We start from the raw sequence: 18,716 nt of genomic DNA, 5'->3' as shown, positions 1-18,716 counted from the left end.
AAACAGGTATCATGTTTGTATTTCTTTTAATTATACTCTGCTCCTGTTTCTTGTTTGAACTTTTTAGTAATTGCAGGCAACTTGACCTTCCTTTTCATGTTATGAATGTCACAGTGCAGTTGTGCTTTAGCATATGGCAAGTTTGTGTATCTAAAATATTTTTAGTGTGCTGCAGATTTTAGTGATTTCTAATAACAAAATTGGCTACCCTCATTGCCCAGTTTATGAAATTTGTCTGTTGTGTTGAGATACTTTATTTGTTTGGAAATAGCTTTTCTCATGTTACATTTTTAGTACAATATTGGAGCAGACGGGTTCCCAATGGGGATGTAATAGTTTGGGTAATACAGAGTATTATGTATCTGTAGCAGTTATATAGCTTTTGCCAAGTTGTCTTACTTGGTTGCTATCATTTTTCAAAAAGAAATGCTATTGAGAATCAAACAAACTCTTGGAAAGGGAAATGTCTAGAGCAGGGGATCCCAAAATGTGGTACTTATAATCATTGGTGGTAAGTGAGCTTGGTGTTCCATCACTCATTTCACAGCAATTTTTAAGAAGGCTGTACATGCACCAATGAAGTTTGGGAGCTGCTGGACTAGAGCATCACTGGGAGAGGTCTTATGCTGAGTATGATTGCTTATGGCATAAAGACTTTTTGAAATTGTATGCTATGACTGTGCAGGAAGCATAGAGAAGTTTATCTGCTTCCATTAGCATCTACAAATTCTTGAACATCTGAATTGTTCCAGGTGTTGAAGAGCGTGGTTAATCCAGGATGTATCCACTTGGGTACAGGGTCAACTATTCATACAATGAGGTGTGTTCAAGCTAATTCAGTCCAATTTTGAGGAATCTTAGCTATGAATTCTCTCACCCTTGGTAGCAGAACCATGGATGGAGAGAGTGATGGAAGGAGGAAAGGCAGGGACAAATAAGGAGTCTTCCCTGCTTGAGTTTCAGCCTGGTTTTGTAGGGTCTGGAAAAGCTTTGAGCAACAACCTGTGAATTGGATCTGTTCTTCGCTGTAGAGGTAGCTGTTCCATTATTGTCACTTCCCTTTGAGAAAGTAGGATGCCAACATCTCTTACTAGACAGCTGCTCAAGAATCTGTTTCTTGACTGAAAGAATCATGTCAGTTATCACACTGTATTGAATCTCCCAGCTGAGATGGGCGGGCGGTGGGGTGGGGAAGGAGGAATGTTATTGATAAAGTTTTATAGTAGTAATTCTCACAGTAGCTGGAGTCTTCCAGTTTCGTAAACCGCAATCAATCTACCTTTAGTCCTGTATATGATGCAAACAGTGCACTGGTTGCCTTGCTGGTTGATCTTTCTCATAATGGATAACCAGATGTCCTTGCAGATTATTTTAGATCTATCAGCATATTTTGATACAATTGAAGACAAAGTGTCATTGACATGCCTGCAGGAATGGATGGAGTTGCTAATTTGTGACACCTATCTTTCCTGACTTGTTTATCCCAAAGATTCATTTGCAAGCTTCTTCAGGGTTCTAGTTTGTTGCCCCAGCTGCCCAATGAGAAGCTGTTAGGGAGAGGCTTGTGGGGTGTCTGCTGCGTTTGGTGTGTGTGTGAGATACCCCTAGCTTTGTTTCAGTTTTATTGGACCAGGATGTGTATTTGAGTGATTCACTCAATGTCTAATCAAGATTAGGATTTAATATGACTGATGTCCTAGCTCTCTGATGTTCAACCTAGTTTACACTAACGTTATCCTTTTAGACTATGGGAAGCAGCCAAAAGAAAGGGCAACAGTTCTTCAGTCGCCTTTGATTATGTGAGTGTGTGTCTGCTATTTGTCACTTAAATTCACAGCCTTGGTGTTTTAATAGTATATCCAGGTAGCAGATTTGTCACGACTTTTCTTTTTCTCCCATCCGCACATCATGAAGGCTGCAACATTTATATCCATTGTGGCCTTTGCTACAGTTAGCCATAATTCTACCTTGAGATTGGATTACTGTAATGCACTCTACATGACATTATACCTGAAGACCATTCTAAAACTTCAGCTTGCACAGAATGTAATGACCCACTTAAATAGCAGTGCTTTTTCGGAGGTGGGGGAAGAGGGGGCGCTTTACTCCTGTACTCTATGACCTGAATTGGCTTCCAGTTTTTCTGGGTATAATTCTAAGTGATAGTTTAGACGTATAAAACTCTAATTAGTTGAGTCCTGTGTACCTTAGAAACCATCTCTCATCATAAGATATGCACAGTTGAGATAAGCAGAGGCACTCAGGCTCAACAACCTCCTGGTTCAGCCAGGAAGAATCCGATGGCAGGGCATTTTCAGTAAGGGGGGGACCTCTACTTTGAAAGTGACCTTCACGACACATTGCAAGGCCTTTTTGATTTGCCAGGCTTTCAAGAACAGACTGCATTGTTGGGTGGGTTCTGTGAAGGTTAAGGAAATAGAAACTGTTGATCCTAATGTGGATAAAAAAGTTGCTGTTGTTCAGTTTACCTTGTAAGCTTTGTGTATGTTCTTTTAACTCTAATGTGACTAGGATCGGCATGTTTTATAATTCACAGTGAATAAATAAAATGTTATTAAATTTGTTTTTTATCATGCACAGTAATAGTTCGGGTTGACTAGAGAGTTCTGCTTTGGTAAATGTTTGCCCTTGTTTGGACATTGAAGATGTGAAATGTCACGCAGTTTGTTAAACAGGCAGCTTCTCTAAAGGAAATTAGGATTGACACCAAACAACCTCTCTTGCCTTTGGTAGTACATATACATTATTGTTAAGAGTTAGGGTGTGTAAGGAAGCCATATGTTCTGGGCTTTGTCCTTTGCTCTTTATAGACACAAGATTTTCCTTTCACCCTTTAAAAACAAACAAAACAAACCCAAAAACTGTAACTACATGATTTGACATAACACACCTTTTATAGACTTGATGCTGGTGACCATTATTATTTTATATTTATAACACCCACAATGTACAAAGTACTGTCCATACATACGAAGACACAATCCCTGACCCAAAGAATGCAGTCAAAGGTCATTTGATGATTGTTTCTCTCTTCTTTTCTTTTTTTCCCCTCCCTTCAGATTTGTCACGGAACAGACTCTCGGAACTTCCTGCAGAAGTGTGTCACTTTGTTTCCCTTGAGAGCCTTAACTTGTACCAGAACTGCATTCGTTACATCCCAGAGACCATCCTGAATCTACAGTCTTTAACATTTCTAAATATCAGGTACTATCACATTTAAATCTTGATTTTAATATCTATGTTATAGACTCTAGCAATCTTTTGAGCATTAGAAGGTAACACAAATATAGTGTATAACCTGTGTGTCTTGGTATTATAACATGCCATCAGATTCACCAGTCTGGACCAGTCTCTACCAATTACCTCAATGAGGAGACATCAGATAGTAATAATCTTAATTTTTGACACTTCTGGATTCATGTTAACTACCTGAAATCTACTTCTGCATGCTTGCTCCAAATCTTGGCAGCCACTGCTCCTTCTTTGTGATCTCAAACATATCCCATCTGGCCAGTATTTGAGGGTATAGGAAAGATAAATTGCCAACTTGTCCTCATTAACTAGTCTGGATTCCTTTTGCTGTCTCTCTCCAATTTATTTTTTCATACAGATCTGTAATGTGAAGTGATTTGTTTTTTGTTTTCTATTCTTTTCTATGGGATCTTTAAATGACAGCTCTTGAGGTTCTGGATGATAAATGAACATTTCTGGGTACTATAAGTAATGAAAGAAGAAGGATGATCTTGTAGACAAAGCACGGGATTGGGACTCAGGAGATCTGAATTCTGTTCCCAGCCTTACCACAGCTTACTGTGTGATCTTGGGCAAGTCACTGCACCTTTGTGACTCACTTTCCCCATCTATAAAATGGTGACATCTACCTCATAAGGGTATTGACTGATGAATGTTTGTAAAGTGCTTTGAGATTTTTCTGGTAGAAAGTTCTATAGACATGAAAGGGCATTTATTATTATTAGCACTAGTGATACTAACACCAGCACCTGTTTATTACACATTCTTCTTTCTCCTATTGTTGTGTGAAAGACCCATGCAAATGGCTGACAGCCTGGCTATGCAGGGGAAATGGTAAAAATAACTGTACTCAAAGTGTTGTAAAATTCTCAAAGTAAATAAGCTGAAAATATACTAATTTTAGGTGTAGTAAGTTTTTTAAAAATATTTTCAGGCATAATTTGTAATTTTGAAATTGGCAGAGTCCCTTAAACTGGATTTGCTGGCTTTTCTTTGCAGCTGAGGTGATGTTAATAGTCATACTTAATTTCAAATTGTGATCTGCTAGGATGTGAGGGCACTTGTAGGTCTATAATAAAATATCCTTGCTTCTTATTGATGACAGTTGGGTGTTGATAAATGATTGTCAGTTGTGCAATCGTGCTAGTTTTAAATAAAATAGCAAAAATCACCTGTGGCTAGATTTTTCTAATCCTTTGGAACTTTTTCCTATTGGCTTTAGTTAGTATATAACTCTTATTATTTCCTTGAGCTTCTATGGTATAATCAAAAGTTCAAGCTTGGATGAGGAGTGGGTCAGGTAAAGAAATAGAAATGAACTGCAGCTGAAGTAGTGCAGACAGATTCCGACCCAAAATAAATACATCCGTTTCAGTGACTAAAGCCACGTGGAAAGCCTTTGAATAAGGTAGCTACCTGAGTAGCTGGAGGCCTCTCTTTTTTTTTAATCACTACATTAAAGCAAGCAACTTTAGCTCCGTTTACACTGTTTATATCAAATCTTTGTGATCCTGTTTAGACTTAAGTTATCCAAGCAAAGGTCAATCAAGAGTGATTAAGCATTATTAGGAGAAATTGGCATCTTTGAGTTATATAATGTCAGAAAATGGATGTCTGAGTAGTTCTCCGTATGCGAAGACTTTTTATAAAAGATGTCTGTAAATGTAGGTATTTTACAGTACATCTTGAATGCAAAAAAAATAGTTTCATGCTTGCTAGATTCCTAAAATAAAAGGAATGGACCAATGCTAGTAAAAATGCTGTTTTAAGAGATTGTTTTGAAAATAAGATGTCTCAGACTGACATGGAGGAGATGACTAGCAATTGTGCAAATTGCTCAGAATTTCTTTTTTCTAAAGCTAGTCGGCATATTGAACAAATTGCTGAAGTCAGAGGAAGTAAGCAGTGTAAATCTACTCAAGATAGAGTTGGACAGTCTCTTTTTGTGTGTGAATAAATAGAGAGCAAGGATAGAGCCAATAATTAAATATGTGAGGCTGAGAGAAGTAAATGTTTCTTGGGTTTGTAAATTGCACATTGAACAGATCAAGCCTATTTTCTCTTTTAAAACTGGTGTAATTCAGAAGTAGTTTAAATTGAATTAGCAATGAAAGCATAATATTGCCTTTTTCCTTTTGATGAAAAATGTACTACGTTAGCTGTTTTTAACTTAAAAAATACTTAACTTTAAAATTAGTTGCCATTGACCATGTTTTAACTACATTTTAAATTGTGAATACCCACCACATGTGTATTTCAGACTATAATCTATATTAACTGTATATGCAATAAATTTTCTTGAATGCACAGTATTGATTGCACAGTATATTATTTGTCTATGCACCGTAGGCATTGTATAGGAGCACTTTTTTGTATTTAAATCAGTGATGTAAAATACATATCCAGGATTTATTGTCTAAAAATATAGAATCTGGTGCTATCAATTTCACTCATTCTTGTGGGTTTCCTTTCTTGCTTTGAAAAGCAAAACCTTGCTCTGTAAATAAGGGCCATTGCTCCTTGAATAACTAGATAAAGATAGGAAGTTATTTATAGTAAGGTGAGGGGTATGCTGGGAAACTAATAACTGACAAAAACAACCCAAAACTTAGTTTAATTGCAACTGTATGGAATCTCTCTCTTGTGAAATAGAAGCCAGCATTCTTTGGACAAAATCTAGATATATTAGTTTAAAAGAGAGAAGACTGATTAGTCTGTTAGCCTTTTAAGTGTCCACGCTTATTAGCTGACAAGAAGTGTCCCAAGAAAGAGAAGTATTTAATTGCAACTTTTAAGAAAGTACAGGGAATTTTCCTTTGAGTACATTGCACTGGTAAATTTTAAACAGTTTTTTACAAAACATAAATACATATGTCTATCTGTAATAAAACTTAATTTCCTGACCTGTAATATAATCATGTTGTATCCTATTATTGAAGTTCAACTGTATACTGCAACCTGCATTATTAAAAACAATGTTTTAAGAGGTATGCAGAACCCCTGTTCACAAACTAGTAATGATATTAGTTAAGAAAAAAAAAAAACATTTTGCATTACATCTGGTGTTACCCCTTTGCCAATTAAGTTTTGCTTATCTTCCTTTTTTGCTTTATGGTGTGCATTGTAGGAATAGGATGTGAGTCAGAGATGGATTTCCTATTGCTGTGATCTCTAACAGGTGTATTTGAAATTATTATTCCTTGATGCCAGCTGACATTAGTTCGTCTACTGCTCAGGAGTAGGATTTTGTAGTGGGAAATTTAGACTCCACACACTAGAAGAACAATGCCACATTTTGATAAACTTAAGTTTAGTATCTTGTTAAAACCTCCTTATGGTAACATTAACTTTTTCCTAGTTTTCCAGTCATTTTCCAGTCTGATTGCTTCCGTTTACAAATAAATCATAGCATTCTCGTTTTATAAACCAAACTCTTCCTGTGTGATTCATTCACTGAGGTTGCAGTCCAGTTACATGACCTAATGTTTGCTTTGATGGTTATAAATTGTGATGTGTCAAATACTGGATTGTAACATGTCCAAATTCATGGCAACAAGGATTTCTTAAATGCTTATCACCATGATAATTGGCCCTATTACAAATTAAATAATGAAAACACACACTTAACATTTCTACTGAGCAAATAATACGCTGTTTCTACCCTACACTGTTCCCCACATGCTAATCCGCAGTAAAAAAATAAGAAAATGGTGTCTGCATGATGCCTAAATATGGCCAGACTCTGAAAGAGGAAGTAACCCCAGAGCCTAAAAGGCTCCTACAAAAATGCCCTATCCCCCCATCCCCACGAGTAGTAGCAGATTCAGAGCTTCTGTTTACAACACATCTCAGTAAAGCAAAGGATAAGGAAGACGTGTAAAGAAGAGACTGCAAGATACCAGCTCACTTGTAAATGTGTCTTGAAGCTGACTTGATGCTCTTACATCCTGTCAAAATAGAGTACATGATTTTGAGATTCTCTTATGTTGTGTTAAAATTGGTAAATGGTCTCTTCCCACATTCTGACTTTTTTTTTTTCCCTACCCGAAAGTCGAAACCAGCTTTCAACATTGCCAGTACACATGTGTAGTCTACCGTTGAAAGTTTTGATAGCAAGTAATAATAAGTTGGTCTCACTACCTGAAGAAATTGGACAGCTCAGACACCTGACAGAGCTTGTGAGTATATACTTATTGTTAATGATTGCTGTTCAGTCCTTAGTTTATAAATGATTTGCTCTAGTGGATTTAAATTTCATTGAGATGAAATAACTTTATTGACCGAGGGAGGAAGGATGGTCCAATGATTAGGATACTAGCCCAGGACTCATGAGACCAGGTTCAATTCCTTGATGTGTCACAGACTTCCTGACTTTGGGAAAGTCTCTCTGTGCCTCAGTTCCCCATCTGTAGCATGGGGATAATAGTACTGCCCTACCTCACTAGGGTGTTATGAGAGTAAATACAGTTTAAAGATTGTGAGGTGCTCAGATAAAACAGTAATGGGGTCCAGATAAATACCTCAGATAGAATCAGAATGGAACTTTGTTTAAACAAATACAGTGCTACTAAGACATCCACGTTAATTTATCATATATTCTGCGTTCCAGATAAAGTTCCGTGTGGGTGACTCCGGCTCCCTGCCATACACATATTATCCTATAAATAGAGTGTACAGTACAGTATTAGCTAGAGTCTGATGTCCCAGGATCTCTCCATATCTGGTAGAGACAGTTGCAAGTGGTGATATATATGACATTATTTGTTCATAGAGTGTAAGGCCAGAAGGGACCAATAGATCATCTGGTCTGGCCTGCTATGTATCACAGACCATTGATTTTTGCCCAGTTACCCCTGTGTTGAGCCCAGTAACTTGGGTTAGACTAAAGCATTTCAGTCTTCAGGAGACTAACTGTTGTGTGCCACAGGCAGAGAACAGGAGAGAGTGAGGTGCTACCAATGCCTCTGCAGTCTCAGGGAATTGGTTAGGTGGGATATGCCCAAACGATCCTAGTAGGTAATCTATGCTCCATGTTGCAGAGAGAGGCAAAAAAACCTCAAAGGTCCCTACTAATCTGACCAGGGAAAAATTCCTTCCCAACTCCAAATCTGGTGATCAGGTACCACCTCAGAGCCCTGGTCCACCACCTCTGGCATTATATCTCCAGCTAAGGTCAATTCCTAATGCTTCACAGAGGGGTGGGTCAAAATATAGAATACAAATGGCCAATTGTTCATTGGGGAAAAAATTTCTTCCTGACCCCTGCAGCAACCGTCTGAAGTATGAGATTTGATTATAGTCATTATCTTAATGCAGAGCTGCAAGTGTTATGAGCATGTTGAGTGCAATGCAGAGCTGTTCTCTCCATGGCCCATCAAGGGGAGAGAATGAACAGGGGGATTCATAGACTCTAAGGCCAGAAGGGACCACCATGACCTTCCAGCCTGACACACCCCTCCCTCCCAGAAACTGGATTAAAGCATTTATTTTAGATAGATACCCAATATCATTGTAAAGACTCCAAGTGATGGTGAGTCCACCCCCACCCCGGTAAGATGTTCCAGTCTTTAATTATCCTCATTGCTGGGAAATTGCATCTTATTTTAAGGTTGTGCTTGTCTAACTTTAGCTTCCGGCCATTGGATCTTGTTATGCCCTGGTCTGCAAGACTGAAAATCCCCCACTAGCAGATAACTTTTCTGTGTAAAACTACCTAGACATAGTGGTCAGGTCACCTCTCATCCTTCTCTTTGATAAGCTGAATAGATTAACCCCCATAAGATTCACATCATAAGATTTATTTTTCAGTCCCAGAATGATTTTTGTCATCCCCTTTCAGACTCTCTCCATTATTTCCACATCCATCTTGAAGTGTGGACACCAGAACTGGACACAATATTCTAGTATTTGTAATGAATGCCTGAAAGCTCTAGCTAGAAATGTTGCTCTGATACACTGAAGTTCTACTTACTTCATTTTGCAGCTGTCCTAGAGATGATCTGGGGTAGCTCACTCACTTCTTTAGCTTTAGCAGCCTTTGCCAAATTACAACAGTCAGACAAGGCTGTTGGATGTCAATTGTGAGGAACAGCCTAGCCCTCTGAGGTACACTTGACATGGAGATCAGTTTTCATGACCATGTCTATTGGATGAGCTTGACCTGACACCTTAGGTTTGAAATTTGAGTTTTATTTGTCCTAGCCTCCCCTGCCTCAGCAAGACTTATTTTAAGGCAGTCTTTATTTGCCTTGACGTCCTGATCTTAGGGAGTGATATTTTAGAGAGGTAGCCATGCCACCAACTACCCCTCCTGAGACATGTCGCCAGTTGGTCTGCAATGGCTTATTGAATATCTGCAGGACATTCCACTTATCTGCCATCCCGGGATATTCTTGGTGGGAATTGGTATAGGGAATCGTTCCTATACAGATAGCTATCTTATTTTTTTTTTCAAATACTTCAGCTTTTAATTTAGTTTTTCAGTGTGTTTATGAACTTGTGGATTTAAAAAACAACCTAGACAACTTGACATGTTAGAGACAATTGCAATAGAATCTTGATAAGTGTGTAACTCATATTTGGGAATGGCACAGAATTACAAAAGTACCTGTATTCTTTAATGGGAGAGACAAGGAAGGCAAGATAATATCTTTTATTGGACCAGCTTCTGCTGGCAGAAGCGAAAAGTTTTCGAGCTTCACAGAGCTCTTTTTCATGCCTGGAGAAAGTAAGCAGAGTATCTGAGCTAAATACAAGGTGGGAGAGATTGTTAAACATAAGGGATTCACACATGCACGTTTCAGTCCTACAAGCATATATTCTTTAATGATATACTCTGAGTATTCCTCGTGTGTGTGTACATTTGAGATATTTTTTTTTAAAGCTTGGCATTCAGTAAAAGACAAAAATAGTGAGAAGTGAAGTGCACTGGTAGAGCTAAGGGCTGCACCACGTAGCTCTACTAGGGCTTCCCCTTTGTTCCCTGGCTGCCTGCTGCATATGCCTGCTAATGCCCAGATGCATGTGAGGTTAATATCATTTTTGTGTGAGTTATTTAGTCTGGGCTGGCTTTTGTATTGGCAATTTAGTATATATTTTATCCTTTTGTGTGTTCTAAATGTTGTTGTAACATTGCCTAGAGGTTATGAGGATAGGCCCTTGAAAATATCCAGATCAAGTACATGGCAGGTAGTGTGTTTCTCCAGGCTCTCCCGCTTCAGAGTCTGTGGAGGAATGGGAAATGGGCAATCTGTGGAGGAATGATAGAAATTTACGCTAACATGCTAGTTTGCTAACTTAATATACATGGAAATATCATTATAGCTTCACTTTTTCCATAATGTGTAACTTGTCTAAAGAGCTTTTATGATCTAGTGTCATTTTTCCTGGGTTCGTTCTTTTCTTTGCTCTGCTGTTGTTGGGAGACTGAAAAAAATATTTTGTGCCTCTGTTTCCCCATCTGTAAAATGGAGATAATTAATACTTTGTCACGATGCTGAAACTTAATGAATGTTAGTAAAGCACTCTGACAATCTTAGGTGTCATAGAAGTGTTTATTTTTGACAAGTTTATAAATAAAACACTGCCTGTCAGAGTTAATGTACATACACCTACAAAACCAGAAGGCAGGAATTGCCTATTAGCATTGGGATTTATTTAAACAGGCTGACAGTATCAAAACAGTGGCTCACTTTGTCGTTTTGTATTGCAGGATGTGAGCTGTAATGAAATACAGACAATACCTCCGCAGATTGGCAGTCTGGAATCTTTGCGTGACCTGAACATCAGGAGAAATCATTTGGTGCATTTACCTGAAGGTGAGATCAGCAGATAAAAGTCTGTCATATGTAACAACTGAGATTTTTGACACTTTTATTCTTTTTAAAGCTTGTTTTCCTAAGAGCTAGTAGTAAGCATACTTTTTATTATAGCTGCTAGATTGAATGTTTGTTTTCTATCTCCAGAGCTTGCAGAATTGCCTTTGATTCGATTCGATTTCTCCTGCAATAAAATCACAACAATTCCTGTTTGTTATCGGAACCTCAGGCATCTTCAGACAATCACACTAGATAACAACCCTCTACAGTCACCCCCGGCACAGGTGAATTAAAGTTTGGAATTAGAATCTGCTATTTTCACTAGAGGATGTAAAATGAGATTAGAAACAGAATGGTTAAAACTTTCTTTTGTGAACAATAAGATTTTAAAGAACCTGTATTTCTCTAGAGACCTTAAAGAAACCCATGGCAGAAATACTCTTCCACTTCCCTTAATTTAGTTCTCCTACTGGTAGTAGGTATGTGGTTACTGCAGGAATTCCTTCGTTAGCCTTTTGAATAAAATTCTCATTGTACAGTATAAGTAAAAAAGTGGCTCTAGATCAGAGTAAGCTTTGGGGGAGAGGAAGAGCTATGAACAAAAAACATTTTTGAGCCATTCTACTGTTGAAGTAGTGAACTGGGAACCTAAAAGCACAATGCATTTTCATTCATTTTACAGCAGCCTGCAGGCCAAATACAATGTGGTCAATGGCTGACTTTATCTTTAATATGTATGTATAGCCCTGGGGAATGACCTGCTTCCTCTGAATAAGAATGGGAAGTGCTGTGACCTATAGTTTCCATAGATTCTGCCTCCATATTAAAGATGAAGGGAGTTAGAATTGGCTTCGCTTGATTCAAATTAGACCTGGCTCTTGGCAGCTAGGTTGGGCAAGGTTTGGATGCCTCTGCTGTAGTTCCAAGTTTTACCCCTTACAAATACATATAGCTCCTTGTTCACATAGAAGACCATTGACATGATAAACCCTTATGAGCAAGCTTACAGAAAGGGCTCCAAACAGTCCAGATGTTTTTGGAAAAAGCTTCCAGTTTTTTATTATACATCTATTGTGTGACACTTCAATATGATGGTTTGTTTGTAATGGGAGAAGGTTCAAAAAATGGATGAAGAGCTGTAAGAATGTTATAAGTTCACAACAGCTAGTCAATGTCTGTACAGCGCTTTGATTAAATAAAGTGCTAAATATATTTATGGATTTCCTTTTTTGTAGATATGCATAAAAGGAAAAATCCACATATTTAAATACCTGAACATAGAAGCATGCAAGATAGCTCCAGACTTGCCTGATTATGATAGGAGGCCCATGGGATTTGGCTCTTGGTAAGTTTGTGCATATTCTGTTTGATGTGGATTGGGGAAAACTTGTCTACTCTCTTGAATTCAGAAGAGGCAGAAACTAGATCCACTGATTGTTGGTTAGTGTACATTTCACCAACGATTGTGGCCTTGAAGAACATTGTGGTGTGTGTCACCCTGTGAACTGCTCTAGCAGGAGTCCAAGCAAGACAGTTTAGAAGGAAAAATGAAGTAATATCACAATTCAGCCAGTGCTAAAGGGCACACCCTCTCGAGGAAAAAAACAAAAAAAAAGTTTAGTGTCTTCAGGCTATGGTAGAAGGAAGTTCTATTTTTAAGACATTAATCTATGTTTTTACTTAATAAAATCTTAGGGTTTTCCCAATATCTACTATAGTCTAACATTGTTGTGATTTTTAATCTTTTGTACAGGATTGTATAATTGTTCTGCTGTAACTACAAGTATAAGTGCTGATCTCACCCCAGTAGTAAACTGTTTTATTTTTGGCAGGCTTTCATTTGGCACAAATGTTTAATACAGTAACACAGGTATTAGAACGGTCAACCACATCAGCTTCTAACTTAAGATGTCTAGGGGAAAAGTAGGGGTACACTATATATTCATACTACACATTTAAGAGAGAAGCAAAGTAATGAGGTAGGAGACTAACTAGAAGAGAGAGAATATATTCTCAGTGATCATACAAACTAACACTGAGCCAGAGGGAATATATGTCTGTAACGGGCACCATGGGCTGAACACGATTCATGAATAAAGCAAATAAGCCTGTGCAGTTGTACCAAAGATCTATGAAGGAGAATTTACGCCAATAGGCAGCTCCTCATCAAGTCTGGAACCCACATTTGATAAGCCCCTTTCCAGATGGGGTCAACATGAACGCTTTCTGAAAGTCACTTGTCTCTTTAGAGTGTAATCTCTTTGGGACAGGAACCCACACCTAGCATAATCAGGTGATATTTGAGACAAATAAAGTTGTGGCATATAAATCAGAGTATGTGATTCTAGCCTGTATGTGACCCAGGTGAGGCCGCATTTGGAATACTGTTTAGATTAAAATTATTTAGGTCTCCTGTAAGCTAAATTTATAATGCTGTCTTAGTTTCTTATTATAATAAGTGCATATTGCAAAAAAGAAGCTGATACAGCGATCTAAGGAGCATCTGTATTCAGAAAAGCTAAGGAAATTAGGGCACCTTTATTGTGACATGAATTGCCCAGTCCAACCAACTGTATCTAAAGCTATTGATCTCCAGTGTAGTTTATTTCTTTTGAAAAGCATAAAATCAATAAGTAGAGTATGTGTTTACTGAAAAGATTTTCGTTTCATGTAATGAAAGAATTCACATATTTTACCATTACTCACAGTACCAATATAAAAGCTTGGGCAGAACCCACTCAGGATGCTTCTTCCAGATGGTCAATTTAACTTCAAGCTTGTGTGGACTGGCTTGCTTTTGTCCATGTCTCCATCCCTGCCAGGCACCATGAAAGTAGATCTATCTGAAGTGGATAAGAGAGATGGCATAGAATTCTTTGTTGCTCATGTGCTGATTATATCACTTACCAGTCTCTTTTAGTGGCTCCCACAGTGGCTTCACTTGCAAATTGAGCAAATATGTGTGGAAGAGAATAGATTTCTGCAGGAGCCAATGGAGAAGATGAGCTGCTGCCCAAAATCAGAATTTCTTCTAGAATTTCTGAGATGAAAGAACGGAACAACTCATGCACAATATAGTGTACTCCAGTTAATGCCCATAGGCAAGTCAACAGAGCCTTTGGTCAATGATATCAAAGGCTACTGACAGAACTAAAAATAATCAGAATATATATCTGACCTTTGTCTTTTGCTCTGTGGAGGTTATATAGTGACCCTGGGCAATTGGAAAAAGCATGGAATTAAACCTGAGTTGATGTAAAGCTGGTTTCAAAGCTAGTGTGACAGTTACCAAGCTAACTGCACCACAATCCTTTCTCAGGGTCTCACCGAGTGCACCCCAACAGGCGTCAGGCCTTGTGGCCTTGCCCCTTCTGGGGTGGACTTCTTTGAAAGTGTGTGCCTGTGGCTGTCTTATCTCTTAGGTTATGTGTGCACTGCAGCTGGGAGGTGTAATTCCCAGCTCGGGTAGACTTCCACGTGCTAGCTCTGCTTAAACTAGCATGCTAACAATAGCGGTGTGGCTGCATGGGCAGCTGCTCGGATTAACTGCCTGAGTAGGTACCTAGGATCTCAGGGCATGTCTACACGGATCGGCGGGTAGTGATCGATCTATCAGGGATTGATTTATCGCGTCTAGTGTAGACGCGATAAAATCGATCCCCGATCGCTCTGCCGTGGACTCCGGAACTCCCACCGCGGCGAGAGGTGGAAGTGGAGTCGACGGGGGAGCGGCAGCGGTTGACTCGCCACCGTCCTCACGGCCAGGTAAATCAACGTGAGAGACGCCGTAGCTGAAGTTGCGTATCTTGGGTCGACCCCCCCCAGCTAGTGTAGACCTAGCCTCAGAGGGATTGTACCCAGGCAACTAGCTCAAGCTGGTGGAGTTCTGGAGCTGATGGGAGCACCTTTGGGGATGGATCTATCGCGTATAGACGAGACGCGATAGATCGATCCCTGATAGATCGATCGCTACGATCCAGCGGGTAGTCTGGACGTACCCTAAATTGCATTTCCTGCCTAGACCAACCCCCAGCTCTGGTCTGACTTAACCTTTGAGTTCAAGGAGGCAGCAGTACAAAACTGAAGAGGGAAACAGTCACATAGCATTCATAAGAATAATGCAGATATCACATGTAGAAGTTTCACTGCAATTTTATGCAAATATAAAAATCTCTGATTAAGTGGACAAACTTGTAGTGCTGCTAGTGAAATCAGAAGCACTAAATCATTGTAGATTCTGACAGGAGAAAATTTTGGCTTCTTTATATATAAATATTTCTAATTGAAAATTTTGCTGCTTGCCCACACTGCCCTTTTTTTTTATTTTTTTGGACTCATGTAAAGTTATCCTAAACACAATACTAGTGCCCTCTCCTATGTTTTACCCAGTTTTTAAAACTATTGCTTTATTTAATTGTTACTACTATTTTCAATAGAGAACTGGTTCCCTGCCTTTCAGATGATTGTATCAGTTTACCAGGATAAGATATTGACTGTACCAATCCAGTGTCTGTAGACTCCTGTTAAGTTATGTGACCTTTAACCTTTGGGCTGTTCCAGCCCAATCTCTTAGCTGTGAGACTGAAATGTGGAGCGCTCAAGCTCAACATTGGATCATGCATGACTGAATGGAAAGGAGGCCGCAGCACTGCCTCCCAGGAGCCTAGCACTAGGTTCAGTGTTGAGGCAGGGAGGGTAAGTCTGGAATGCGAGACATAAAAGTTTGAAGTACTGGTACATGGATCACTGGAGGAAGAATCATTTGTACTGATTAAGTTTTGAAAGACTCTGGTAGTTCTGTTCCGCGAATAGAAAGGAGATTGACATATATGCATGTATTACACTGTGACTTCAGAACTCTGTCTGTAAGTGATGATCTCTTCATGTCAGTGGCACATCTTATTCCCCTTATTTTTATGGATAAATTTATTTTCATTACAAAAAGACACTGCATTTCAAGTGATTATTGCACTTCTCAGGTGGTTAGCTACTCTACCTTCAGCTTCATGCCTTATGCATTGGAACCCAAGCATGCTGTAAAAATGTCCTGCCCACTGTCTTACTGCTTAATTATTGCTGCTTGCAGCCAGCTAGTCAGTGAGGAATAGGATCTGCAGTCTCTGCTGATTTCTTAAAGGCTGTTGTCTGTAATGAACATATAAAGCCCTGAGCAGTCAGTAACCCTCTGTTTTCAGATTTTTCTGAGGGGAAAGCGTGGGAACTGTGAACTGTAACTGTGAATTTCTGAGTTACCAGACGGTCTCAGTGATGATGAAGTATTTTTCAAAAGCTGTAATTGAATAGGAGGGATAGAATATGAAGAAAATAGAATCAAACAGTATTTTTCCTTTTGGATTAAAACTACTGAATTTTGATCTTCTTCAATTTTAAGTGCTTGTTCAGTGCAAAATTGGTTTCTCTTTAGATTTTTAGGATACTGATGCAGTCATGATTAAAATGGAATTATTGTAGTGTGTCATGTGGGAACCAGTTTCTCATTTTATTTCTCCTTTTATAATTTAAAAAAAACAGTGGTTTTGATCCAGTATTTAGGTGTTGTGAATTATTGGCTTAAATGCGGTCACTATGTAGACTGTTACATGTGCTACCTGAAGTTTTCTTTCCCCAGCTGGTCTGTAATTGAAAAACAATATTACCATTGTCTGTATAATGTGTAGTACTTCGTTAGGATATTTTTTTGCCTTAAAAGTAGACTACAGTGTCTTGTAGCTATGTATTCCCGGGGCCACTGTATGCATTGACTCTTTCTATAGAACAAAAGGCATGACACAGCTAATACATTTAAAAATCCAGAGGTTTTTTTTAACTACACTGAGCAATTTTAGGATTATTCTTTTCTCCTCTCACCCAAAAGAAGTGAGTTGTGGTTCCCTTCCCATCTTTGTTGCTGAAGGATCCCTAATATGAATATTATCTTTGTTTAGCATCACTGAGTTCCATTCTTGCCTTCATTCCAGATGCCATCCCCAGACTTTAGTACATGACTTAAATCTTTTACAAACTCAGAGGAACAAACATAGTGTTAGATCCTGCACATTGGTCCATACAGTCAGAGCCCCAGTAACTTAAATGAGGCTCTGTGTAGGGTTAAGGATCCGCCTGTGAATCCTTTTGCAGATGTGTACATAAAAATAAGCATATTTCACTTCTGCAGCTCTTGTTCCCTCATCCTTTATCCCTGAGTTCTTCTTTGAGTAACGTCCCTATGGGTGCTCCATTTCATGTGTGCTCACACCCCTTTCTCCTTTAATTGGAGATTTTAGGTTGCGGTGTCGTTCAGCCCACACGTGTTCTATGCGTCCTCCTGCCCCGCTCTAAGGCTATACAGTGCTGTGTGAGTGAAACACCCTTGGTTCTTTCTCCACTGCCTTGGCCTGAGATGGAGCGTTAGTGTGCCTTACTTTGAAATCTCTTAGCGTAGTTACCCTTCTTTATTTTATTGTTTAGTTATTTTATTTACCTTTTATTTAGGAATTTAGGGGATCTTTCTCTTGATCCCTTTCCCGTTTTGGAAGGGGGGCCTTCCCTTGCTAGATGTCATTGCCCTGGGGTATGCCAGGATCTCTGGGCTTCAAACAGTGCATCTGTTGCCAGGAGTGCGTCTTGGTCAGCGACAGGCATTCCTGTTGTATCCGCTGCTTTGGAAAGTCTGATGTCCCACAAAAGGGCTCCATCTGCTCTGCATTTAAGGGTGAGTCAAGAAAAAATCAGGAGCTAAAACTGAGACTCTTAATGATGGAGCATTCCCTCCAATTGGCCTCAGATCCAGGCCGGAGTACACCCTTCCCCCTCCGGGCATCAGTTGCTGAGTGAACACAATGCACCGTCAACTTCGTCACGTTCACCTGAATCTACCCAAGGTAAATCAATGAAGAAGACCCATACAAAACTGAGTCATTCTCCACAGGAAGAATCCACCTCAAAAAGACTTCTGTCACTGCAATGCAAGATTGCTGCAGAGACCTCATGTCCCACCCTGGGTATGTCTGAGGCTGCAGACACTCAGTACCGATCCTGTGCCTGGGGCTCCAGGCTCAGCAGAGAAAAAGGGCAACAAGCATGCCTTGGTACTGAAACCTTTAGTGCTGCACAAGCAGGACAATGCATCATCAAAGCTTTCCACCTCTAAGAGAATGGTACCCAGAATTCCTTTGGTACCATCAACATCTAAGACTGCCTCAATACCGGGAAGATGTTGTGCCTCTCATATGGTCTGAACGCCTCCCAAGGCCTCACATCAGTACTGACTACTTCAACCAGAGTGGATTTACCAGAGCAGCGTATGGCCTCGGTACTGACAATAGTCCCACTCTTCAAATCCACCTGGTACCACGGGAGTTCAGATTTTCAAAGGATCTACTTGTTTCGGAGGAGCCGAAATCTCCCTTGTTAGTTGGTAGCAAAAGGTTCAGTACCGAGACAAGCACGGTCACTGAAGTGGGACCTTTTCTAAGTACCACTTGACTCTCCAATGCCTTTAGAGAGTACTGGGGCTCCCCCACTTGAAGAGGAGGAATTTTCCTCCAATTCAGATATTTCAATCCAGGGTTCCCTGACGCTTCAGACAGGAATTTCCATCCTGACACTTTTGACAAGAGTGGGGAT

The 18,716-nt window shown here is 39.4% G+C and overlaps 1 protein-coding gene across 1 annotated transcript in view; it reads left to right on the top strand.

The window, feature by feature from the left end:
• LRCH3 (leucine rich repeats and calponin homology domain containing 3) overlaps window positions 1–18,716 on the top strand; it is a gene marked incomplete in the record, with an annotated part of 101,485 nt that overhangs the window by 33,819 nt on the left and 48,950 nt on the right. Inside the window, 5 exon segments of the mRNA XM_034780713.1 lie at window positions 3,081–3,225; window positions 7,325–7,451; window positions 10,985–11,090; window positions 11,238–11,374; window positions 12,326–12,435. Of these exon segments, the coding sequence (XP_034636604.1) occupies window positions 3,081–3,225; window positions 7,325–7,451; window positions 10,985–11,090; window positions 11,238–11,374; window positions 12,326–12,435 (625 nt within the window).

Source organism: Trachemys scripta, chromosome 9, assembly GCF_013100865.1.
Source record: "Trachemys scripta elegans isolate TJP31775 chromosome 9, CAS_Tse_1.0, whole genome shotgun sequence".
NCBI classification, from domain to species: domain Eukaryota; kingdom Metazoa; phylum Chordata; order Testudines; family Emydidae; genus Trachemys; species Trachemys scripta.
Note: the sequence above shows the minus strand (reverse complement) of the source record. Positions and strands in the feature narration are given on the sequence as shown.